Source organism: Kogia breviceps, chromosome 18 (genome assembly GCF_026419965.1).
Source record: "Kogia breviceps isolate mKogBre1 chromosome 18, mKogBre1 haplotype 1, whole genome shotgun sequence".
Lineage (NCBI taxonomy): Eukaryota > Metazoa > Chordata > Mammalia > Artiodactyla > Physeteridae > Kogia > Kogia breviceps.
Window position 1 is genome coordinate 28,512,996 of NC_081327.1, and position 27,793 is coordinate 28,540,788.

The window sequence follows — 27,793 nt, forward strand, 5'->3', positions numbered from 1 at the left end:
CTCCAGTGTGTCCACTCTTGGATATTTTTGCTCAAACACTGTGCTGGAACTTCTCCACTGAACTCCTAGACTTCCACAAAGGCTTTCTTTTCTGTGGGTGATTGTCTAAGTCAGTGTTCCCCAGGGCCTCCTGGACTTTGGCTGAGAGGAGCTGGAGCCCATTCCTGGGCCATTTCAGGGTCCACGGCTGGGATCGAGGTCTGTATGCCTATCTCCTGACTCACAGGTTGACAAGACTTCTCCTGAGTCCCTGGAGTGTGGTGGTGGATCACACAGCTCCCACAGAAGGCACTTTTGTCTGTGGTTGGATGCCAAATTGTTTTTGTTGAGGTGGGGGGCATACAATCAAGTGACGTCTTACTCGGCCATGTTCCTGACATCATTCTCCCCCAGGCAACATGTTTTTTTTAATGATTTGAATCCTTTTAAATATAGTGATATCAAGATATGGTCTATCTTGGCAAATGTTCTATGTGTATTTGAAACAAATGTGTATTTTGCTCTTTGTGAATATAAATGTTATATAAATGTCAATTAGGTCAAGTTAGTTTATGGTGTTCAGGTCTTCTGTATTCTTACTGTTACGAGTACTTGTTCTGTCAATTATTGAGAGAGGGGGGATATTGACTGTAATTGTGGAATCATCTACTGTTGGCCCTTGAATGACATGGGTTTGAACTGTGTGGTTCCACTTACAATGTGGATAGTTTTCAATAGCAAATACTATAGTACTACATGATTCTTGGTTGGTTAAATCTGTGGAAGCAGAGGAACCATGGATACAGAAGGCCGACTGTAGGTTGTATGTGGATTAACCCCTGTGTTGTTCAATGGTCAAGCATATTTCTGTTTGCTAGTCTATCAATTTTTGCTTAATGTATTTGATAGATCTGTTATTAGTTGCATAGATATTTAAGACTGGTATGTTCTTTTGATGAATTGATTCCTTTATGATTGTGAAATGACTATTTTTTCCTCTAATAATATTTTTTGCTCTGAAATCTATTTTGTGTATTGTCAGTATAGCTACTTCAGCTTTCTTTTGATTAGTATTACTGTGGTAAATATTTTTTTCATCCTTTTACTTTTTAAAATCTTTTTTATTGTGATAAAATATGCATAAGATGTTTTAAAGTGTACAGTTTTGTGGCATTAAGTACATTCACATTGTTGTGTCCATCCTTTTAATTTATTTGTTTCTTTATACTTGAGGTCAATATCTTATAGGCAGGATATAGTTGGATATTGATTTTTAGAATTTAATCTGACAGTCTCTTCTTTTTAACTGAACTGTTTAGACTATTTACATTAAAGTGATTGTTTATGTGGTTGGATTTAATGCCACCAGTTTACTTTTGCCCTTTGTTCTCTTTTGTTCTCTATTTCTGTCTTTTTGGCTTGATTTTTCATGATTCTGTTTTATGTCCCTTGTTGGCTAGTCTCCTATAACTCTTTGTTGTTATATTGTGGTTGTTTTAGGGTTTCTAGTATCCATCTTTATCTTAATAAATTCTTCCATGAAGTAGTACTATAGCACTTCACATGTAGTTTAAGAATCTTACAATATACTTCTGCTCTGTTTTAACTGTTGTGTTATTGTTATTATGTTTTACTTCTACATATATTATAAACCCAGCAATGTACTATTATTTTTGCTTTAAATAGTTGTCTTTTATAGAGATTATATAGTAAGCAATAAAGTTTTTTCTATTTCAAATGTAGTTATTATGTGTGATGCTTTTTATTTCCCTGTAAAGACTAGATTTATCTAGTATCATTTTCTTCCTACCTGATGGTCTTCCTTTATCATTTCTTACCATGAAGCGCTGCTGCTGTTGAATTTCTACTTTTATATATCTGAAAAAGTATTTATTTTGCCTTTGTTTTTGGAAGATATTTTGGCTTGGGATAGAAGCCTAGTTTGACAATTTTTTTTTCTCTCAGTTATTTGAAAATGTTTCTTCACTATCTTTGGGTAACATGCTTTCCATGCGATATTTCATGTTATGATCTGTTCCTGTGTACTTACTATTTCTTTTTCTCTGACTGCTTTAAAGATTTTCTCTTTTTCACTGATTTTAAGTAATTTGATTATATTGTGCCTTAGTGTTACTTCCTCATTTTGTGTGTGTGTGTGTGTGTGTGTGTGTAGTTCTTTGAACAACTTGAATCTGTGGATTTATAGTTTTCATCAAATATGGAAAATTCTTGGCCAGTATTTTTCTTTCTCCCATTCTTTCTCCTCTTCTTTGATGACTCTAATCATATGTATTAAACTGCTTTAAAGTCATCCCACAGCTCACTGATACTCTAATAATTATTTTTTGCCTGTGTTTCCTATTGGATAATTTCCACGGCTATGTCTTGTTTTCACTATTCTTTTCTTTTGTGATATCTAACCTGTTTTGAATCCTATCCAATATATTTATATTTCATCTCAGACATTGTGGTTTTCCTGTCTGGAAGTTGAGTTTCTTTTTCTCTATTAACCATGTTCAGTCTTTTCCCAACTTCCTGTACTTATGAACTACAGTTATATCACTATTTTTAATGTACTTGTCTCCTAATTCTGTCATCTGTGCCATTTTGGGGTTGGTTCCAATTGACTGATTTTTCTGTTCATTATCACTCATATTACCTTGCCTTGTAGTCTTGTCTTCCTTGCCATGCCTTGTAGTTTTTGACTAGTTTGATCTTTTCAGTCTTACTTTTAAGCTGTTTATAAAGGAATAGAGCAGTAGTCCAGGGCTAATTATATACCACTATTGGGGCAAAATCCTCCTGAGAATTCTTCCTGATTTGTGGATTATGAGTTTTTTTTTACTTTAACTGGATTTTTGGTCTACTACAGCATAGGCTTCCATTATTAAAAACTGAGCAAGAAATGCTAAAAAAAAAAATTCTTGAAAACATTGTAGAGCCAGGACTTGAGACTCCAAAAGTAGTGGTTATAAGCATTGGTTTTAAATTTTAAAAATAGGATTGATTTTAATTAAAAATACTTAAAATATTTACATTTATATGTGTTTTTTTAAGGTGAAAGATTGAACACTTCTTGAAAGATCAGATTTCTCTTGTTTCAGCGTTGTGTGGTGAAGTGTAGTGGAAATGACCTTTATACTTAGGGAATGAGATTATCAGTTGTGACCAGTAGTGTAATTTTTTGCCAGTCACTTTGTATCTCTGGATGGGCCTTTGTTTCTTCATCTGTTCTAAAATTTCACAGTAATTTTTATTTTTATCACCAGTGTAGTTAATCGAGGCATTTTATATATATAAAGTTTTATGGAGAGTTTTTATACAGTTCTGCTGTAGTTCACCCAGGGAAATTAATGTCTGAATTTCTTATGTATATGGCATAAAGTATAATTTGATGGGTTACACATAGGATTGCTTACAAATAATTCACAACTAATAAATAAAACTTGTCCTTTTCAGACATGGGTAAATAACAGTAGCAAGTGGTTGCCAAAGTGTATTGAGGATTTTTTTATGTGCTTGGCAGTGTTCTTAGATCTCTACATGTACTATTTCATTTATACATCACAGGGAGATACACGAGTCCCAAATCATATATCTATGCTGGTAGTACTGGTGTTAGAACTAACAGTTAGGCTTCTTAGATGCTCATGCTTTGTTATAGACCCCTTCCTCCATTTGAATGCCATTTGCTTAATATCTGCATAGTTTATAGTTTATAAAATTCACTAATATATATGATTAATTTTATTTCATCTTCACAATACCCTGTGAAACAGGGTTTTACAGATGAGTAAAGTGAGGTTTGGAAAGGTTGATTCAGGTGTGGTACCACATCTAGGAAGTGATAGAGTCGGGATACAAATTCTACTCTTCCCTCCAAATTGTTTATTTATTTATTTATTTATTTATTTATTTATTTATTTATTTATTTATTTTGCGGTACATGGGCCTCTCACTGTTGTGGCCTCTCCCGTTGCGGAGCACAGGCTCTGGACGTGCAGGCTCAGCGGCCACGGCTCACGGGCCCAGCCGCTCCGCGGCATGTGGGATCTTCCTGGACCGGAGCACGAACCCATGTCCCCTGCATTGGCAGGCGGACTCTCAACCACTGTGCCACCAGGGAAGCCCCAAATTGTTTATTTTTACTGTGCCGTATTTTCAGTGAGTAAAGGAAAGCAAATGCTCTTTGTTGATATACTTTTTTTTTTCTTTTTAAAAGCAAATACGGAATATGGGTATATGAAATTTTTTTTTTTTTTTTTTTTTTGCGGTACGCGGGCCTCTCACTGTTGTGGCCTCTCCCGTTGTGGAGCACAGGCTCCGGACGTGCATGCTCAGCGGCCATGGCTCACGGGCCCAGCCACTCCGCGGCATGTGGGATCTTCCCGGACCGGGGCATGAACCTGTGTCCCCTGCATCGGCAGGCGGACTCTCAACCACTGTGCCACCAGGGAAGCCCTGAAATATTTATTTATACTTCTTTCGGCTTAGCTACTTCTCACTCATCTTTCTGTTTTTAGTTTTGATGTGTCTTCCTTGGGGAGATTTTCCTTACTATGATCTGCCCAAGGATTAGGTCAGTTTTCCTACTTATTATTTGAAACCCTCAGAAGATCAGGTGCTTATTTTTATATTGAACATTCATAAGCCTTTATTTGTGATTGTATTTTGAAGACTCAGACAAAATTAATTTTTTTACTGAACCTGACAAAATATGATTCATAGTTTAAAAATTATGTGGAAAATGAAAAATGGATAAAGAATAGGGGTTGTTAGTGTAATCTGACAAGGCTGAAGAGAGAGCAGTGGAATGGAAAATACACTTCATCTGTGAAAGATACACCTTCACATTATGAGTCATGATCCAGTTAATCTTTTTAGGTAATAACTGTAAGATTCGCAAACTATATGCCTATTTGACAAGATATGGAAGCTCAGATACAACTTAACTTTTCACAGTGAGTCAGAAGCTTATTAGGGTTAAAGTTTCTGACATCCAACCTTTATGGTTTTGAGCTGCAATGTGTTTTACTTACGGCCTTGTGTCTGTATACCCTTTCCTTGCAGGAGCTACGGAGGTGGTTGTAGCCCTCATGGAGGGGTCTTCAGTGCTCCTCTTGCAGGTGGGAGAGCCGAGGCTTTGCACTCCCTCTGGCTTTCTGTGTGGCATGTGTGAACAGCTTGATGTATTTGACACCAGGGTGACAGCAAAGAAGCTGTGAGCAGAGCAGTGTGCTGTAGGGCCCAGCTGTGTGAATTTATCTGCATCTCAGGCGGAGGAACAGCAGTTAGCCAGATCTGACAGTCAAACATGAGCGCCTTCTGCCTCCACTCCGGAGTGCATTTGAATGTCGTGTGTGTTTACTGACTGCTTGACATTTGACACAAAGAAATTGTCAGAGCTGTTTCTCTTCCCCCTCTTCACTCTTTACTCTGCTAGTCTACAAGTCTACCCCCGAAATACTTTATCATACATCACAAAAGTATGCACTGTCTAATATAAAGCCAAAAATCATGTCATGTCGTCTTCATCTTTGTATTGAATTCCATGTGAAGAATTAATAGGTAATATACTTGAGTTGATAATTGGTAATATGTTGAATAGGCAATATGTTTACAGAGTTCAAAAATGAAAACAATACTAAAAGAAATACTTTGTATGGTCTTACTCCATCCCTGGCCCCTTCTAGTTGTTTCCCACCTCTGCCCCTGAGAGAGAACCACTTGAGTAGTTTGTCACATGTCCTTTATGTTTCTTTATGCAAATACAAGCAGATATTCTTTCCTTTGCCTTTCACTTCCCCAGGTATCCTGGAGAGCTCTTTGTTTCACTAAAGGGAGCTTCCTCATTCTTGTTTACTGTCGCTTTGTATCTCATTGTGTGGATGTACCAGCATTTATTTAACCATCGTCTGTGGATGGACACTGGCACTGTTTCTAATCTTTTTTTTTTTTTTAAGTTGGGATATAATTCACACACCATAAAATTCAACCTTTTAAGTATGCAACTAAGCAGTTTTTAATATGTTTCCAAGCTTCTGGTCTACAAATAGTGGTCCAGTGAGTAAACTTGTACATACATTCTTCAGAACATGGTACAAGTAAGAAATTAAAATCCTTAGAAGGAGGATTTGGGGATCAAAGGGAATGCATTTGAATTTCGATAGGAGTTGTCAGTTGCCCTGCATTGGAATTGTACCCTTGTGCACTCCTGGGTATGAGAGGGCTTGTTCCTCTATAGTTATGCTCAAAGTGACTATGCCTTTTTATAAAGCAATCTTAATTTTTAAAAAATGTGTGATGTTCGTGAACTACCAGTTTAATCTAATAATCATTCCTGATTGACTTCACCAAGGCAAATACGACCAAAGGTTCTTTTTAAGTTGATAAATAGTGCTATTTATAATTGATCTCATTAGTTAATCAGTAGAATTACAGGTTGTGAATGTTGATGTACAGAGCAGATTTCATCTGTGTGGCCTTAAGTTGAGTGATTTCCTGACCCAATTCTCTCCTGTCGTAGAGATGTAACAATGCTCACAGTATTAAAATTAAAATTCCTAGTGGAAAAAGACCACTTATATTCTGCTTGCTCTATGGTAGGAACATTCTTGTAGAATTTTATCCTTTCGGATACCTGCACCGCAGTGTTCATAGCAGCACTATTTACAATAACAAGACATGGAAGCAACTTAAGTGTCCATCAATAGATGAATGGATAAAGAAAATGTGGTGTATATATATATATGTGTATATATATATATATGTGTGTGTGTGTGTATATATATATATATATATATATATACACACACACAATGGATTATTACTTATCTATAAGAAAAGAATGAAATAATGCCATTTGCAGCAACACGGATGGACCTCGTAATTGTCATACTAAGTGAAGTCAGACAGAGAAAGACAAACATCATATGATATCTCTTAGATGTGGAATCTTAAAAAAATGATATAGATGAACTTATTTACAAGTAGAAATAGACTCACAGTCATAGAAAACAAACTTATGGTTACCAAAGGGGAAAGGGAGGAGGAGGGATAAATTTGGAATTTGAGATTAACAGATACAGACTACTATATATATAAAAAAGAATTTTATCCTCTTGATACAGCCTTACAGGTTATAATGTTTTCTGTGTGTCTGATGCACTGGACCTCAACTGAGCTGAGAAGTGGTTGTTTTTATAATGATTTTACTGAAGTATTTATTTTAAGTGGAATTTCAGCCTCCAGTGGTGCTTGTTCATCTTTGGGACAAAGATTAAACAGCAAAGATGCTGTTTAATCTGGTCAAGGTGGAATATGTAATTCCTAATAGAAATCTGTACCTTTGTGTTCTCTATTATATGCAGATTAGCTTTATGGACTCTCTCGAAGAGATTTTAAGGTGGTATTTGTAAGGTGGAGCCATCTCAAGGTCTGAGATATCATGTGCATTTTAATTGTTCAAGCCTTTAACATTTTTTTAAACATTAAAACTTTTGGGGGGGCACGTAAGTGTTCTGTCTATAGAAAGGACTGGTAAAAGATTCATAGGAAAATGCAGGCTTTCCTGAGCCTGAAGTGAAAATTGAGGTATAGGTTTTGATTAAGTTCGTGATGGAGTGCATAAATGTGCAAGTATAGGCATGAAAACATCATTAGTTCTTTCTGTGTCCCAAATAATGGCTAATGTGGAAAACAGATAAACCTCTTAACCAATGATTTATATAAACCAATGGTTTGTGTTAGTATTATAGGTCCTTTGTAAAGCAAAACTCTTCATAGTTTAACTGGTAAGCCAGTCTTATCATTATAGATGAGAAAGTACCTTTCAGACAAAGCAGAAAGCTTTAATTATATAAACAGACTAGAATTTTGCATAAGAGTTAAGTTTACTCTTTTGCCTCTCTTAGGTCAACTGGTTGCTATTTTTCTATTCCCTTTTTTCTTTATTCACTTTGGATAATTATACAAAAGATCCAGACAGGACTTGAGTTCTGCCTGAAGGGGTATTTGCTCTGGACTACTCTGTGATGGGTTAGTGTGAGAAGGCTGCCCAGAGATGGGAGAGGATGATTCTCAGGGCCACCATGTCTGGTTGAGCAGGTTGTTCACTGCATAAAGACAGTGCCCATTGGGACAGGTTGGGGCTAAAACCCACTTTGTGTTCTCCAAGTCATGCTGTAGGGAGTAGGGGGGCATCAACCCACAGTAAGGCACACTATTTTCTAATTCTTATAGAAGTGCCTTAGTGGCTGACAACAGCCTGAATAATGCATTGTACTGCAGTTTTATTTGTTTCTGCCTTTTCTGTATTTTTTTCTCTCAGAAACTTTCTATAGTATATAGATGATTTCTATGTGTATGTGTGTCTGTGTACACACATATATATATGCTATTTATATGCCATGTACACACACACATATCACATATGCTTGAATATAAAGTTAGATATTCTTTGAAAAAATCCCTCATAAGGAGGGTGTCATCTTGTATGTATTTGGTTCCTTATAAAGTACTTTATAATGTGCGGTCCTCTCTTAGTTACCTTGTTTGAACAGCACGGGTACTATTTGGAAGACATAGTAGCTTGAAATGGCCTCAGACAACACAGTTGTGGGTGCTTGATTCTTTATCAAATTGGAAAAGAAAAGAAGCAAAGATATTCAAGATACATTTAGTAATTATTCTAGGGATGAAAGGTCACTTTTAAAAAGTAATGTGTAAGTGGACATGATCTCAAATAAATGTATACAGGATGAATAAATTCTCCAAATACCCTGACGTTATGTAAATGGATACTTGTGGCTTGGTTGGAGAGTTTCAGCGATAGTAAGGATTCGAAAACTGCTGTGTCTCAAGCAGATTATACAGACAGGAAGATTTGTTCTGGAAAACTGGATTGGATAACTCAAAAGGTGACTCTAGTGATGAAGAAAAAGACCCTGATGTTAAAGATACATGTCAAGAGTGAAGCAAATTGCTTCCTGAAATGTGAGAGCGAAGAAAATGATTATATCTAAGTTAATGTTTTATATGATGTATACTTTAAATGCATGTAATTAAATTAATACATTTTATAATTGACTTTTGACTAATTTCTCTCTCGAAAAGTTTCTACATTCAAGTTGGCTAAATTTTGGAGGGTAGTCTCTTATGGGAAAAAATAAGGGATTGTCTTATGTTTTGGGTCAGTTTACATTGTCACCTGTAGTCATTATTATTTTTAAACAGAAACTGAGGCTTCTTGAAGAGCTTGAAGACACTTGGCTTCCTTATCTGACCCCCAAAGATGATGAATTCTATCAGCAGGTAAGGTCTTTTAATATTTGTCAATTTGCACTGAATTTTTCCTGCTCTACCTTATGTTACCTATGAAGCCACTGTGGTCTAGAGAGGTTAAGTGAGAGGTGAAATGGTCTGAGTTGGTCATCCAGTGTCTCCTCACCCCTAGAATGTATAAATTCCTGCACCGTCTGCTTTCTGCTCTGAACTTAGCGCTCTAGCACAGCCCACTGTCTTTTCTTCCCCGAGCACTCTGTGATCTTCCTCACTCCTTGCCTCTGTTTCTTCTCCATAGAATATTCTTTTGCGCCTTATCCTGTTGCCAGATGACTAATTTATCAAGACTTCCCTTAAACATCGCCTCCTTTGTGAAAGTTTCTTTACTTACCTTACCTACTAATAGAATTGATTGCACTCTCCGCTGTGCTCCTTGTACCTTATAAATAACTCGATTGTACCTATCACACTGTATTGCAGTTGTGCGATTCTGTGTCTCTTCCCCTGAATTAGTCAGCACTCTTTCAATTACAAGTGACAAAATCACAAACAAATTCATTGTGACAAAAAAGGGAATTTATTGACTTACTTAACTTAGATGTCAAGAAGTAAGCACATGGCCGAATCCAGTTTCTCGAAAGATGTCATCTGGTCACTGTTTTTCTGTTTCTTGGCTTGGCTTCTTTCTGTGTGGCTTCATGCTAGATAGGCTCTCCCCTGATAGGACAGGAGGACTCGGACAGCCCAGGGGGTATGTGGTCTTAAGCACATAGGATCTTAGAAGAAGGTGGTGATTTCTTTTCTCCTGGTCTGTCTGATTCCCCCAGGAATGATCTCGTTGGCCTGGTTAGAGGCATGTGCCTATCCCTGAATCAGTCATTGTGTTCAGGGGAGTGAGATGCTTCTGTTTGCCTGGCCTAGTTTCTGCACCCACTCCTGGAGTAGGGTTGGAGTATGACCATTCCCACTCACATTGTATGGAGTGTGAGTCAGAGATGGATGGTTTTCCCAAAGGAAAATTGGAGCCCTGTTCCAAAGAAGGAAAGAAAGGCATGCTGAGCTGTACAAATAGTACCTTTTCATCTCTTCTTTCCTCCTAGAATGTTAGCTCTTGGGGTATAAGAATTGGGCCACATCAGCTTGGTTTCTCCAGCACCTAGCATATGCTTGTCGTGCATATAGCTGATTCTCAGTAACCATGGAAAGAAGAGAGGAAAGAATGAGTTTACCCATCTAGAATCCCAGGTCTCCCATGCATTCTCAGTTCCAGGACATCATCTGTCATCTCCATTGTCATTAGAACTTCACTACCTTTCACCTGGTCAGCCCTTTTATGGATTGCTCTTGTTTTCTTTGCCCCTCTTTCTTAATCCTTAAAGCTGTAATAGATTTTTGTTTTTTAAACCAAAACATAAATCCAAGCATGTCAGCCTTCTGCTTCAAATCCCACAATGGCTGTCTGTTGCCCAGCTCCTGCATTTCCAACCTCGTCTTCCCCATTTTTTTACCTTTTTACCCACACTGGGTTTTGGCAGTAGTTCAGACTAGCTGTGCAGTATTATATTTTGGGTCTTCCTGCTACATCCTTTCCATCTTCCTTCCTTCGTGAACTTCTGTGTTACCTGTTATTAGTAACAGCTCACGTGTCATCTCCTGTAAGATGCTTCCCTGACACGTCTATAGCCCAGAGGTTGTCTCTGCTCCCTCTTGTGTGCACTTGTAGTACTTCATGTGTACCTTAATTATCTCAGGTTATTGTAATGATTTTATATGCTCCTTTCCCTCATTCTCTGTACTATATATAGGGCCTGGCACTTAGTAGGTATTTAATTAGTTTGCTTGAATGGATGAATGAATTAATGTATGCATTAGCTCATTTAAAAAGCAAGACGTATAATAATATCTGGTGTGATTTTAATTTTGTCTTACACACAAATACTCCTCCCCAGGGAGGTGGCCTCTAGAACAATCTGTGGGACTGATACAGAAATATTATATCCCAGACTGGTAGACTTTTCCCTTTTGAGCTTTTCTAGTTTTCCAAATTATCTAAATGAACATGTATTCTTTTGTAATCAGGAAAAAAATAATTTTAAAAAGTATCCTTAAAACAGGTCAACCCCCCAAATGTCATCAGTTCTTAAATCCTTGCTAATATTTTCATAGATAGGAGCTTTCTGGAACATGATAATGCACATTATTATAGAGCAACTTCTGAGCCTTTTTAGCTTTTGTATGGTGAACGTAGTGCATGAACAATTAAACACCAAGGATAGCCCAGGTGCTGTGAGCCAGCCATACGCTGAGCCACGAAAAGAGACTCCAAGGCAAACAACAACTATCAAGGCTTCACTTAAAAAAAATTTTTGAATCTTATTTTATTTATTTTTTTATACAGCAGGTTCTTAACTAGTTATCCATTTTATACATATTAATGTGTATATGTCAATCCCAATCTCCCAGTTCATCCCACCACCACCACCGCCCCCCACTTTTCCCCCTTGTTGTCCATACGTTTGTTCTCTACACCTGTGTCTCTATTTCTGCCCTGCAAACCGGTTCATCTGTACCATTTTTCTAGGTTCCACATATATGCGTTAATATACGATATTTGTTTTTATCTTTCTGACTGATTTCACTCTGTAGGACAGTCTGTAGATCCATTCACATCTCTACAAATGACCCAATTCCATTCCTTTTTATGGCTGAGTAATATTCCACTGTATATATGTACCACAACTTCTTTATCCATTCGTCTGTCGATGGGCATTTAGGTTGCTTCCATGACCTGGCTATTGTAAATAGTGCTGCAGTGAACATGGGGGTGCATGTGTCTTTTTGAATTATGGCTTTCTCAGGATATGCCCAGTAGTGGGATTGCTGGGTCATATGGTAATTCTATTTTTAGTTTTTTAAGGAGCCTCCATACTGTTCTCCATAGTGGCTGTATGAATTTACATTCCCACCAACAGTGCAAGAGGGTTCCCTTTTCTCCACACCCTCTCCAGCATTTGCTGTTTGTAGATTTTCTGCTGATGCCCATTCTAACTGGTGTGAGGTGATACCTCACTGTAGTTTTGATTTTCATTTCTCTAATAATTTGTGATGTTGAGCAGCTCTTCATGTGCATCTTGGCCATCTGTATGTCTCCTTCGGAGAAATGTCTATTTAGGTCTTCTGCCCATTTTTTGATTGGGTTGTTTGTTTTGTTAATATTAAGCTGCATGAGCTGTTTATACATTTTGGAGTTTAATCCTTTGTCCATTGGTTCATTTGCAAATATTTTCTACCACTCTGAGGGTTGTTTTTTGTCGTTTGTAGTTTCCTTTGCTTTGCAAAAGCTTTTAAGTTTCATTAGGTCCCATTTGTTTATTTTTGTTTTTATTTCCATTACTCTAGGAGGTGGACCAAAAAAGATCTTGCTGTGATTTATGCCAAAGAGTGTTCTTCCTATGTTTTTCTCTAAGAGTTTTATAGTGTCCAGTCTTACATTTAGGTCTCTAATCCATTTTGAGTTTATTTTCAAGGCTTCACTTTTATCTTGCTAGTAAGACCCACAACAAACCTGATACCAATATCTAATCACTTTAAGTGCACCTTATAATAAGGGAGTGCTTCAACCAAACCTTTGTAAAGTAAATCTGTTCTCTTAAAAGATGAAGTAAAAATACTTTTTAATGACATGAATAAATAAAAAGTTGAGACCTGACATTGGGTCCCTTAACCAGGTCCTAGCTGCAGGAATGCCAACCCAGCTGCCAGCCATAAAAACAAGAACTTTTTGCAGGGTCCCTATTGGGTCTGTTTATTGACCCTTGTGAGGTTCCAGGGACTGTGCTCGGTGTTGGATGAAGGCTGTCACATCTCATCCTCACAGCAGCCTCCTTCATTCATTCCACAAATATATATTCAGCAGCTACTCTTCTTCAGGCTCAGGGTGTTTAAGGTAGATACTGTCATTCCTGTTGTACCAATCTGGCAGAGCTTGAGTTCAAGCCCATATTTTTTGACTCTGAAGACCCAGGCTCTTTCTGCTGTACTGTATGCTTCCCAGTATACCGTGCTCAAATTCACAATGCCTTCAGAGAAGTGTTTTGGTTTCTTCTGATAAGGTCGTAGAGAAAACCAATGAAAGAAAACAACAAACTCAAAGCAGAAGAGCAGAGAGGACCTCTGTTGGTTTACTGTAGAGCACAAGGAAATGAATTACGTAGAGTCCAGATATAGGAGTGCTACCCCTCTTATCCTGAGGCAGTGCCACCCTCAGCATTCCCCGTTTTGTGCTTTCCATCTGCCAGCTTGTCTTCAGTGATTTGTATGTATTTGCTCATTCAAATCTTATCACAGCCCTCCGAGGCAGGTTGTTTTTAAAACTCCATTGTAGAGATGAGGCTCAGAGGCACCAAGAGGTTTAAAACTTTGTTCAAGACTTATAAGCACGAAGTGTCAAAGGCCAGGATCGAGGCTGTCTGGGTCCTGGGTCTGACTCATAAGCACTGTCCTGCGGTATCTCTTGGTGCTTCTGGAATTGCTTTGATTTTATCCCGATGATCCCAAACCTCTGTGTCCATCCCTTTTCGCTCTTGTGGCCTGTGGGGCTCCAATTCCAGCTGCCTGCTGGGTGGCTCTACCCGAAAGTCTCGCAGAGACTCAACGTGATCCATATGCATTCATTACTTACTTAATTCAACAAAGGTATTTAGCTCTCCCACTCTGTGCCAGGTAATGTTCTAGACATTAGAGAGGAAGTTGTGAAAACCAACAAAAGATTCTTGCCTTCTTTGAGCTGATTTCTTGTGGAGTCTGGTACGGTTTGGGGGTGGGAGGGAGGGAGGAGAGATTAAAGAAATAGCTGAAAGATAAATATCGGAAGGGAAGACTGGTATGGAGATAAGTAAAGGAGGTAAGGGGGGGTAGAGACTATAACTGTAGGTGGGGAATTGCAACTGGGGCGGTCACAGAAGGTCTTCCTACAGTGACATTTGAATGAAGACCTTGTGGAGGTGTGGGAGCAAGCCATGTAGATACTTGCAGGAAGAATGTTCTGGACAGAGTGAACAGCAAAGCCTCTAAGATATGTTTGAGGACAAGCAGCTGAGGCTAACACATCTGAAGGGCAGTGAGAGAGTTGGGGAGAGTAGAAGGAGATGAGATCGGAGAGCAGTGGCCCAACTCTACAGGAACTTGCCGTCTACAGTGAGAACATTGGCCGTGACTGAGTGAGAGGAGAAGGACGTGACAGGGTTTGGAGCACAAGTGCGACAGGATATGACTTACATTTTTACAGGGATCCTGCCTTCCATTCATTCCCTTCTGTACTGACATCCCTGTTGTCCAGTTGTTCAGATCAGACGCTTGCTGTCCTCAGCTTCTCTCCATGGCTCCCCTAAGCACTAAGTGGCTTCTTCTTTTCCAGTCCCACCGACACTGTGTGAAATCAGGCCCTCATCTGTCGTCTTCCACAAGCACAGTGGTAAGAGTCTCCTAGTTGGGGTTCCTTGGGCCCGCCCCAATGCCATCAGAATTGTGTTCCGATAAATATGGCAGACTTGTCACTCCTTGCTTTGTAAACTTTGTTGGGTCTGTCTTGCCTCTGAGGTCAAGTTCAAACTCCTCTGCATACCCCACATGGCTGTTGACTGTATGGCCCCGAATAACCTCCCTGGTCTAGTCTCCACCCCATTGCCTGACATAGTGTCCAGCCTCAAACTCCTGTCATACAGAGTTTCTCACTATGCCTTGGCTTTGCTGTGCCTGTCATCCTTTCATGCTCTTGTACCTGTTGTCCCCTGGGTCTAGAGTACCCACATCCCCTTATTCTGTCTGGTGAGTATCTACTCATCCTTAAAGACTTTGTTTAAATACAGTCTCTTCTGTGATGATACCAGGAAGTCCCACTTGTGTAACTTTCAGAATATATTAAACACTGGAACGCTTCTCACTACCTCTGCCGTGTACACCGTGTCCAAAGCTACCACCATCTCTTCCTCAAATGGTTACTGTGCCTAACTTCTTCTCTTCTTCCCACCTCCAGTCTTTTTTAACACAGCATCAGTAGTAGTGTTCTTCTCAAAACATATATCAGCTCACTAGACTTGCTCAGAGCCCTTCCGTGGCTTCCCATCTTTGCAGAGTAAAAGCCTAGGCCCTGACAGTCACTTACAAAGCAGGGCAAGATCTGGCTCCTGACTGCTCCTCTTCCCTCATTTCCTGCTTCTCCCCACCTCCTCCTCTTCCCACTCTGGCATTCTTGCTCTTCCTGGAATAAACCAAGCACACTCTTGCCCCAAGGCCTTTACACTTAATGTTCCCTCAGCCTGGAACTCTCTTCCCCCCAGGTATCTGCAGGGCTTGTGTGCTCATTTCTTGCCTTTCTCAGCTCAGATGTCACCTCATCAGAGGCCTTCTCTGCCCATCCTGTGTAAAATAGCGACAATCACCCCTGGCACTCCTATCTTACTTACTTGGGTTTGTTTTTCTCCATAGCACATATCACAATCTAGAATACATCAATACACAGTAATACAATACACAATCTAAAATCTAAAATAAATATATTTCATTAAACAAATAAGTAAATAAGTAAAATTCTCTCTCTATATATATGTATAGACTGAACTATGTATACTATATACTTATACTATATATATAAATATGAGCTCCCAGAGAGCATACAGAAGTTTTGCTTTCTCTGTATTTCCAGCACCTTGTGCTTTGCAAACAATATGTGCTCAATACATATGTATTCAATACATGAGAATTATCCAGACTCCCTTCCTAATAATTTATTCCCTGCTCCCATAGTAGTATATTCATACTTCTGTTGTGAGAAGTCTTAAATCTCTAACTCTTGGTCCCTATTTCTGTTTCTACTGTTAAACTCTGAGATGCTATGGAACAGGACCTAACTTGTTTTTATCATTATACTTACGGCACTTATACAGTGTTTGGTACAAATGGCTATTCCATAAATTTTCCATAAACAAAAAATGGACTACTGAATGAATGAGTGAACACACATTTTGTGTCACTTTGTAGCATGTGACACATTTTCACGAGACTCCTTGTGAGAGCTGTAGCAAGGCCTGGGCAGTGACTTGAGAAGAGTGCCTGCTTCTTTTGGGAGACAGCTCAGCATCTTGCAGCTGGGAGCTAGGCCAAATAAGTGTCTAGCCCATTTGTCTTGGGATGGCTGCCAAGTCATAAGCAATTTACAGTGAAAATTATATAGAAAATATGATGACTGATATAGTGCGAATTTCTATAGAGTGCAAAATATAAAGTATGTTAACCAACAAAATCTGTTAACAGCCAGATTAGAAATATGCTCCCGTGAAATCAGAGTATCCTAGCACTTACATGAAGTGCATTTCCTGGGTCTCTTGAAGATTTTAAATTTTATTTCACTCTCTGAAAGGTTGAGTTCCACTGGGCTTCATTTAGGTGAGCCTCCTGTAAACTGGTATCTTATTCATTTAATGCCATGTCTGGCTTCTCCATATGATGAAATTGTTTCAGAACCATCCCTTGATATGAGAGGAGGAGGTAGAATTTTTATATAATGGTTTAAACTAGGTAGAAAATAAAGCTTATTCTCCAGAGAAGCTAACATTCTATATCTTTTAGCCATTGATAAAGGCTTGGCATGTTGGCAATTTATATCTAAAATACCATTCCAATTTACAAAACAGAAATAGACTCACAGACATAGAAAACAAACTTATGGTTACCAAAGTGGGAAGTGGGTTGGGGAGGGATAAATTAGGAGTTTGGGATTAACAGATACACACCACTATATATAAAACAGATAAATAACAAGGACCTACTGTATAGCACAGGGAATTATATTCAATATCTTGTAATAACCTATAATGGAAAATAATCTGAAAAAGAATATATACATATATATGTATAACTGAATTCACTTTGCTGTGTACCTGAAACTAACACAACATTGTAAATCAACTCTACTTCAATTAAAAAATATACCTTTCCAAATACTTATTAAACTATATAATCGTCATTTACGTCGTAGAATCTTTTTTTGGTGGTACGCGGGCCTCTCACTGTTGGCCTCTCCCATTGTGGAGCACAGGCTCAGCGGCCATGGATCACGGGCCCAGCCGCACCGCGACATGTGGGATCTTCCTGGACCGGGGCACGAACCCATGTCCCTCGCATCGGCAGGCGGATTCTCAACCGCTGTGCCACCAGGGAAGCCCCTGTCATAGAATCTTTTGTAGACCTCAAGAAATATGTTATGTGACCAGACAACTACTAATATAATTGCATGACTGTATACTCCCTGGAAAAACTTTAATGGGATTAAACAACAAAAAAAATTCTAACATATTTGAAAATGTGCCAACAGCTGTTCCAAATTATCATGTGATATCTGATATTCTACCTGTACCTGTCCAAAATGGAAAGTGAACTTATTTGTTTGACAGGGTGAACTAATATTATTTAATGTTCATTCCTTTTCCAGAGTTACCTGTTGTTGTCTTTAAAGAAAAATTTAACAAACACCATGTGGCACTTTTAGTGCCAGGCACTAATCTAATAACTTTTTATACAATAAAGGGCATTTAGGGTTGGGGATTTTCTCTCTTGCATTTTTTGGAGATTATGACAAAATTATCCAGTTATTGTTATTGGTGTTCCCTGTGGTAAAATCAAAATTTCCTAGAGCATTGAGCAACATTCCAAGTCACATTTAGACAGTACCAGAAGTTATCTTGAAATTTTTTTTAAGATTTAGAGTCATCAGGAAGAATCTCTTGGAACATAAGAGAGATATCGTGAAATTAAGAATTTTCTAATGTAACATCTTTTCTGCTTTAAAAAGTATTCTACATTTATTTTTGAAAATTTGAAAATTATACAGATGTCTAAAGAAGAAAATTAAAATTACACCCAAGTGCATTATCCAGAGATAACCACCAGAAACTTTTAGCTGTATTTTTTTTCCAAATCTTCTTTTCTATGAGTACATATATCCTTTTTTTTTCTTTTTATGAAACTACGACCCTATTGTCTATCTTGTTACTGATTTCTTTTATAGCAGTAGTTTGTTACTTAACGTTTTTCATAAAACATATAAAAATTCTTGTAAAATGTGTTACATTCGTATTTCATCACATGAATGTACCATTTTCCTCTCTTTGGGCATTTTGGTGGTTTTCAGTTTTTTTTTTTTTTTTTTTTTTTTTTTTTTTTTTTTGCGGTATGCGGGCCTCTCACTGCTGTGGCCTCTCCCGTTGCGGAGCACAGGCTCCGGACGCACAGGCCCAGCGGCCATGGCTCACGGGCTTAGTCGCTCCGCGGCATGTGGGATCATCCCGGACCAGGGCACGAACCCGCGTCCCCTGCATCGGCAGGCGGACTCCCAACCACTGCGCCACCAGGGAAGCCCTCAGTTTTTAATTATTATAGATAACAGTATGGTGAATATCCTTATAGTCTTGGTACATTTCTCTAATTATTTCCCTATGACAAATTCTTGGAAGTAGAATAACTAGATGAAAAGATATGAACATGTTTAGGTTCTGATAGATCTTGTCCAATTGGCCTTAAACAAGGTTGTGATAATTTGCCTTCCTCATTGCAGCCTATCAGAGTATTTGATTTTGTTCTCAGAAACGATGTGTATTACCATGATAAAATTTTGTTTTTTGCAAACTTGATAGGTAAAACTAAACTAAATGTAATATAATACAAATATAATGTTAATTTGTGTTTTTTCTGACCTAGTGCAGTTAAGTTTTTTTTTTCTGAATTTAATTGAGAGCCTTCTCAATTTATGTGTGATTTTTTTCTGTTGATATAAATCTATATATTTACATCAAAGAAATCAGGAAACACTAAAAATCAAGGCTGATTTTTTTTTTTCCCCAGAGAGCCAATTGCTAAAGATTTGGACACTACCGTATATGCTCAAAATTTGTTACTGGTGGGAGTATATGATCAAAAACATTTGGACGGGAGAAAAGATCATTCCTATACTGGAATAGGCTGGAAGGAGAAAGCAGATTTAAATTCAGATAAGATTGTAAATTTGATAATAGGTAGATGACTGAGTTTCAGGGGGTCTTGCAGGGGTGAAGGAGGGACACTTAAGTGAAAATATAAAACGAATCACTAGCTAAGAATGTGTGCCGATCATTAGGGCTGTTTGCCAAATGGTTCTCCATCCCTCCCCTGTCACCCAGCTTTTGGGTCCCAAAGTAGAATTACAGTTCTGGGCCCTCTCGTATTGGATGAAACACGTGACTATTTCTGTCCAATGAAAAATGATAGCTGTCACTTCTAGCCTAGAGTGTTTCATTGCCAGTGACAGGCCCTCCAGCACACTCTTTTTCTGTTTGCATTGTAACCATCTGGTGGCTGCTTGGACCCCTGCATTACTACTTTAATGGGTAGTGACTCTCTGCCAACCCACGAATAATATGTGAAGTGAACAAGAAATATTGTTGGGTGAAGCCACTGAGATTTGAGGGTTGATACTACAGCATTGTCTAGCGTATTTTGCCTGATCCAGAATGCAAGAAATAGTAGAAAGGATGCAGTAAGTTTGAGGAAGTACCAAGAAGAGAAATGAGTTAGTCAAGTCTGAATGTGGGAAAATGACTTTACTAGGAAAGCATAGTAGGACTGCCCTGCTTCTCAGAGTGTCTGTGTGAGGTGTGTGATCATAAAGTGACAAAAAGCAGAGTTAGGTGGACCACTATCAACTGTCTTTGAGACCACCAGGCATCCATTTCTGGTTTCTATACCTCTTTCATCCCAGTAGAACAACAGAGACAGAAATATACTTTCTGTTTACACAACTCATGAAGAGTGCAACGTAATCTAGTAAGCAAGAGATAGAATATTCTGGAGCCATGAGCAGTAACTCTAATTTTGTCTCTAAACTGGCGATTCTCGGAGCAGGTCCCTGAGGCCTCAGTATACTTGAAGGCACATCTAACTAGCAGCAGTGATTAAAAGGAAATTTCTCCGTACTTTCTTAACGATTAAAGTGTTCTTTAAATAATCCTTAGTATAAAATATTAAAGAAAAGTAAGATAATTCCCAAGAACTTGGTATTGAAACACAGTCCCTCTGGGATTGAGAGAGGAAGAAGCCTGGAAATAATACAGACACATATACATACACTCTTGCTGCTGTTGTTCAGTATAGACTGGGCCTGGAGACTAGTGAAGATATATTTAATACAGGGGAATTATAACTCCAAGGACCTGGGAAATTCACATAACCATATGAATATCACATGTAAATACCTTAACATTAAAAACAATACTCTAAAAATAAAACAATAATAATGACATGGGAAAGTATTCAAAAAAATTTTTTTTCACTGATAACTCATGTCCCTCTCACCTCTGACCACATCTGCTTCTTTTTCTATTGGCCTCAAGGGCCCAGCAATTCAGTACTTCATCTTCAAGGCAGGCTCTCCCCACCAGCTCTATACCTGGCAGGTCCTTCGCATCCTCCTGGTCACTTTCTCAGAGAAACCTTCCCTGAATTTCCAGCCTCAAATAGTTATCCCCCTGCTCGAGACACTCAAGGACTTTGCTCCTGTAGTTAATCACTGTCTCTTCTGTACCATCAACCTCTTCTTCTGGTATCATTCCCATGAGTATGCTGACAAACCCTAGAGTACCCTTCCGTCTTCCACTGTTAAAGATCGTCCCTTGGTCTAGCATTCCCTTGCATTAATAGCTCCATTTTTCTCTTCCCTTTCATAGCAAAACCATGCCAACAGACATATAAATGCCATCTCCACCGCCTCCTCTTTCGTTCCATCATCAGCTGAGTCCCATCTGACTCTCTTCCCTTCACTCTGCTAAAGTTGCCCTTGTCATTGTCATCAGTGATTTCCGTGCCACCCAATCTAGTGGATAATTTCTGTGCCCATCTCACTTGGCTTCTCAAGGGGCAGCTGACATAGCTGAGTCCTCCATCCTTCTTGAGATGCTCCTCTCCATCGGCTTCTGCATTAATACACTCTCCTGGTATTCTACCTCAAAGGTTTCCTCTGTTGAGCCTTCCTCAGTGACTCAGAAAATGGCTTTGGGTTCGCTTCTGTGTTTGTGCTGTTCCCCTAGGAGATCTCAGCCATTCCCAGGTCTTAAATATCAACTGTGTGCTGTGCTGACAGCTCCCACCTTGATTTCCCTAGCTCCACTGTCTCCTCTGGGCTCCAGATGTATCTATCCAGTTGCCTCCTCATCTCCATCTGAAGATTTCATTGCCATCTTCATGGCTACAGCTTCAAAATGGAGCTTCTCATTCCTTCCTGTTCTTCTACCTGTTTTGTTTTGCCCCAGTCTTTCTTATTTTAAAAAATAGTAGGGCTTCCCTGGTGGTGCAGTGGTTAAGAACCCACCTGCCAATGCAGGGGACACAGGTTTGAGCCCTGGTCCGGGAAGGTCCCACATGCTGCAGAGCAACTAAGTCCGTGCGCCACAACTACTGAGCCTGCTCTCTAGAGCCCGTGCTCCACAACTGCTGAGCCCGTGTGCCACAACTACTGAAGTCCGCAAGCCTAGAGCCTGTGCTCCACAGCAAGAGGAGCCACCACAATGAGAAGCCCTCGCACCACAACAAAGAGTGGCCCCCGCTCACCACATCTAGAGAAAGACCACGCACAGCAACAAAGACCCAATGCAACCAAACATAAAAAATAGTAAATAAAATAAATTAACTTAAAAAATAGTGAATTGTTTATTCAGTTATTAAGTCCAGAAATCTGGAAGTCATCTGTAATTTCTTTCCCTTCTTCATCCCTCACATCTAATTCATAATGTGTCTATTTGCTCTGCCTATAAAATACGTATTTTACCTGTCTGTTTATTTCTGTTTCTGTTTTAGACCGTCATCACTTTTCTCCTGGATGGTTGTAATAGCAGCTGATAGAATTTTCCACTTTGACATTTGCCTCTTTCCAATCCATGCCCAATATTTTAACTGAGTGATTTTTATAAAATGTAAATCAAATTGCTCTTCGCCCTTTGAAGTCCTCCATTGCACTGAATTTGGAGTCAAATCCAGATTCCTTACTTTGACCTCCCAGGCTCTGTGTGAACCAGCTCTGCCTTCTTCTTCATCCTCATTGCATGTCACTCTGCCTTTGGCTCTTTTGCTCTGGTAAAACTGGTCTAGAATAGGCTGGTCTCCATCCTCAGTGCCTTTGTATTTTTTGGTCCCTTTTCTTGGAAGGTCTTTCTCTAGTTCATCATGTGGCTGGTGCCTTCTTTTCCTGAAGAGCTCAGCCTAAACGCCAGATCCAAGTGAGAGTTTTCTACTCTAATGACAGATTTCCCACTGGTTTGTTTCTGTCCCAGTGCTTAACACAACTTGGGATTGCTTTTCTTTATTTACCTGATTTGGTAGAAAGCTCTGTGAGGACAGGAACCTTATCTCTGTCTAGTGTTTGGTAGGTGCTCTATAGACATAGTTGAATGAAAAAAAATGTATGGAAGAATAATGGTCTTGCCCTGTTTATCATATGAACGATTATTGAATGAAGATATAGAAGAAAAGTGTCAAAAATGGTAGGCAGCACAATACTAAAAAGGTACCAGTCAGATTACACTTTATAGGGGTAAATGTGAAATCCTGTGCTTTGGTTTTAAAAAAACTCAGTTTCACTGTGTAGAATCAGGAAACTCTGGCTTGATGCCAATTCATATGTTAGAGCCAGAAGTGGTAGCTGAAAAGTTAATGAAGTCCTAAACTACATCGATAAATCCCTGTATTTCTGTATTAGAGGAGGACATTATCTTATAGTACTCTCCTCCAGTGACACCAGTAGAATTATTACAACTTTCTAAATTGCAGTGGGATACCTCATTCATTCATTCATTCATCCATCCAGCATTTACCAAGTACATTCTGGGCACTATTATAGCTGGGAACAAAATTATCATGGCTGTTGTGTTCATGGGACTCAGTGTCTAACTTGCAAAGTGAAGTGATTACTCTTTCAGTGGAAGCGTTGAAGCAGAAACCAATTTGTCATTTACTGAGAGGCCAAGCAATCTTGTGGTTAAGAACTCATGCTCTGGAGCCCGGACTCTGGGGCCCCAGGGCTTCAAATTCCAGCTCTCGTATTTCTCAGCTATGTGTGACTTTGGGCAAGTTTTTAGAATGTCTCTCTGCTTCAGTATTCTCATTTATGAACTAAAGATAATAATAGTACCGCCATGTAAAGTTGTAAGAAGTAAATGAGTTAGTGTGTATAAATCATTTAGAAGAGTACACAGCACTCAGTAAGCACTTAAAAAATAGGTATCAAGCAGTTAATGAATAATGTTGTGTTTTTTGGAGGACCAAAGGCTGGAAGACAGGTTGAGGTTAGGGAGAAGTGGTCATAGCGGGAGCTGGGGAGACCAAAGACCAAATTATTATCATTTTGTTTATAATTGTTTGCAATTGTTCAAGCTTGGACTGAAAACTCTTGGCTGGAGAGTTGATGACATTTGTTTTATTTAGTTTTCTATTTTAGGCTAGAGAGGTATGAATCCTGTTTAGAAATACCCCTGGACAGTCTTTTTTTCTCCTAAAGCTTACAAAGAAACACATACTTTTGGAAATAGTAAAATTATAGCTATCCATAAATGCATATTTTGCTTCACTTTTGTTTTAGTGGCAGCTGAAATATCCTAAACTAATTCTCCGAGAAGCCGCCAGCGTCCCCGAGGAGCTCCATAAAGAGGTTCAAGAAGCCTTTCTCACGCTGCACAAGCACGGCTGCTTATTTCGGGACCTGGTGAGGATCCAAGGCAAAGATTTGCTCACTCCAGTCTCTCGCATCCTCATTGGTAACCCCGGCTGCACCTACAAGTACCTGAACACCAGGCTCTTTACGGTACCCTGGCCAGTGAAAGGCTCTGATGCAAAGTACCACGAGGCCGAAGTAGCTGCCGCCTGTCAAACCTTCCTCAAGCTCAACGACTACCTGCAGGTAGAGACCATCCAGGCTTTGGAAGAACTCGCTGCTAAGGAGAAAGCCAATATCGATGCCGTGCCAGTGTGTATAGGTCCGGATTTCCCCAGGGTTGGCCTGGGGTCATCCTTTGACGGACAAGATGAGATAGACATGAAGAACCGAGCAGCCTACAACGTAACTTTGTTGAATTTCATGGATCCCCCGAAAATGCCATACCTGAAAGAGGAACCGTATTTTGGCATGGGGAAAATGGCCGTGAGCTGGCATCATGATGAAAATCTGGTGGACAGGTCAGCGGTGGCAGTGTACAGTTATAGCTGTGAAGGTACAGTCTGCTCTGTGAAGAAGCAGCCCCAAACATAACATGACCAGAGTTGCACAGGCTCTGGAGATATATGTGGTCATGTGTGTGTGTGTGTGTGTGTGTTTGTGTGCATAGGTGTTGTGTGTCCTTCTAAGGTTTGCCACGCCCATATATCTACAGAATATGCCTCTTTCTTATCCAGCTGTGCTGTCTGGCTCATCGTTATACTGTGCTCAGATAGCATATTTTCATGCATAAGCACTACTGTCATTGTCTTTTCCAAGCCCAGGAGAGCAGCATCTTGGTTTCACACAGCCAACTGCCTTTCTCTAAAGCTCAGAATAGATCGTACAGGTGCTATAATTAACTTGCTGATAAAGGGCCGGGAAAACAAAAATCTGTCAAATCCTTCCAGATTCCCACAGGTATACATTTCCAGCCTTGCCAAAATACTTTATTACGGTCGACATCACTGTCTTGAAGGGAGTGATTTGTCAAATGTGGACTTGTTCTTGGCTTCCTACAGTTTTGACTACTGTCCTTACTCACCAGAAGCAGCTGAGGTGGGTTTTATAAGCCAATGGGCCTCTATTTTCAGGAAACTCTTCAGCCCCCACCCTCAGTTCTGCAGTTTTAGGCCTGAGAGGGTTGCTGTGGCCAACTCGTTCTTGCAGTTTCTGAAATCTGGGGCCCTTGGACCAGAGGTCACAGGCTACCTTTCTATGGTCTGCCCAAATTTTCCTTCTTTGCTCAGGTTGTGTGTGTTTAAGGTCCCCATTGCTTTTCAAAATAGGGTTATAAAAAAGGTAGGTGAACATATCAAAGACAGAGCGACCATTGCTGACTTTCTCTTCCTGATCATTTGGCAAAGGAATACAAGACATAATATTGGCTCTTTTGCCTGACTAATCTCTTCCTGTATATTAAAAGGTGCTTGGAAAAGCAGAGTTCTGTTGGGTTGGCCAAAAAGTTTGTTTGGGTTTTTCTGTAACATCTTGTGGAAAGATCCAAACGAACTTTTTGGCCCACCCAATAGATATCCCATCAGGAAATCAACTGGAACTTTTAAGGGTCATTGTTTTCTGAAAGCTAGTTTTTAATTGGATTTTGTTGTTATTTGACTCTTATTTACTAAAACGACTGTTTTGGAAAAGGGATTTTAAATGAGAAACTCTCCTGGCTCTCTCTAAATATCTTACCATTTCCCAGTCTCAAAAATTTCCTCTGGATAGCTAAAATGTTTTCTAACTTTACCTTATGTCTTCGGCCGGAAACAAGGAACTAGTTTAGCGGTTAGAAATTTCACCAGTTTCCCTGGCATCTCAAATAATGATGCTGACCCAGGAAAATTGCTTGAAGGGGATTTGATGCTGTCCTAATGGAAAGAACCGCGATCCTCTGATCTTTAATAAGGCCTTGCCAGGGATTTAAGAACTATCACGTCCAAGAACTCTGATGTGAAGGAACAATGGAGTTTGTTAGTTTCTTTCTTAAGGAGGCAACTCTCTGAAACCGAGGTGGTGGTATGTGATAGCTCAAACAGTTACAAAGATGTCTTTGTGCTCCCACAGACTTTCAGCCCTTCTGTTTAATAGTCCTATTGTACTTCCAGAGCGTGGGTGATCAAATAGTTTTTGAAACCTGGAATATCTTGCAGAAAGGAATGAAAATTTTTAATGAATAGTTTCTGTCGTCGGGAGTAGTTAAGATTGATAAAGTATACAAATATACATAAATACATAAAGCTTTATCCTTGCGGTTATCACCTAGATGAGGGAACTGCAGAATTTGAATCTGTAGGAGCAGGGTAATTCCTTCGTTCCCTTAACCCCCGAGGTTCCCAGAACTCTATCCCATAATGGTAGCAATACTAGGTGCTCTCATTTATTGAGTACCTACGATGTGCCAGGCACTGGTAGAAGCATTTTACATGTATTAACCCATTTTATTTTTAACCCTATGAACGAAGTACTACTGTTATCCTCATTTTACAGACAAGGAAACTGAGACACAGGAGGATGGTGAACTTTTCCACAGTTATACAGCTATGAATTAGCATAACTAGGATTTGAACGCAGACATTTGAATGCAGACATTCTGGTTTCAGAATTTAGCTAAGGCTAATGCCTTATGAGCAGGTATTTCCTGCCCCTGCAGTATAGTTACCTGTGGGAGTTTGGTTTTTAAAACGTCCACCTCTGGAAAGGTTACGGGAATGTTCTACTTTCTCTTGTTTGCAGGTCCTGATGCTCTCCCTTCTCCCCGCCCTCTCCCCACAATATCTGCTGTAGCTTTCTGTACCTCCTCTCAAATGACCGGGATGCATTAGACTAGGAAAGGGAACCTCTCTAGGTCTCTGGCTGTGTGTGTCATGTTGGGTCAGATGGTTTAAAAAGCATGTGCCTTGAAATGTTTTGCTGGGTGCATTTCTTCCAGGTGACACGTGCTATGTTTAATTCTCTGACCTCTTTAGAATCCTGCCAGAGGTATGGTAAGGGTGAGCTCGAAGGGAACCATGTCAGTTAAAATCATAATTGGGGTTGGGAAGGGCCTTAAGGGGGCAAAAAGAATGGAAATTTCAGACAACTGTACTGTTTTCTGCCTCGTTGAACATGTTGGTGGAACAGTTGCTAAGGGAGGTTCAGGTAGCTGTTCTAGACAGCGTGGAAACGCCAAAGGTGAATCAAGTACCCTTCTTGCCTTGAGAGGATAGGTGAAGTAAGGTGTGCTCTGGTGGTTATAATTATGAAATGATGAAATGTCAGATCCGGAAGGGACTTTTGAACTCAACTAGTTCAGCCTCTCATTTTACAGATGAAAACACTGAGGCAGGGAGAATGGGAGTGATTTGTCCAAGGTCACATGGTTACTTAGTGAAAAGGGAGTGTTACAGCCACAGGAGAGGTTCATGTAAAATGCACTGGGTATCCCGAAACAGAAGTTATTACTTCCTGCTGAAGTTCAGTTCAGTTGAAGCTTAAGATCTTGCAGGACTTTGCTCTCAATACCTTTTCCCGGTGAAATCTTCATGTAGATTTATAATGAGCCAATCATCCCTCCTTGGTTTATTTCTGTCAGTAGAGGTCATTGAGAAGTAATTGGTATAGGACACATGTATCATTAATTATACACTAAATTCATTGACTTCCCAAGCAGTGCTAGTTAATGGCTGTCTCCAGTAGGAGGATTGAAATAGTACAATTTTTAATCAGGAATGGCTTTAGGGAACCATGTGTAAATAGGCAGAGTATTTGATTTTCCTATTCTAG

The 27,793-nt window shown here is 39.5% G+C and overlaps 1 protein-coding gene across 1 annotated transcript in view; it reads left to right on the forward strand.

The window, feature by feature from the left end:
• The window catches only part of FTO (FTO alpha-ketoglutarate dependent dioxygenase), a 373,461-nt gene that overhangs the window by 85,300 nt on the left and 260,368 nt on the right, over positions 1–27,793 (forward strand). The window contains exons 2-3 of the mRNA XM_059043778.2: positions 9,214–9,291; positions 23,918–24,545. Coding sequence (XP_058899761.1) covers positions 9,214–9,291; positions 23,918–24,545 — 706 coding nt within the window. The remainder of the gene's footprint in view (positions 1–9,213; positions 9,292–23,917; positions 24,546–27,793) is intronic.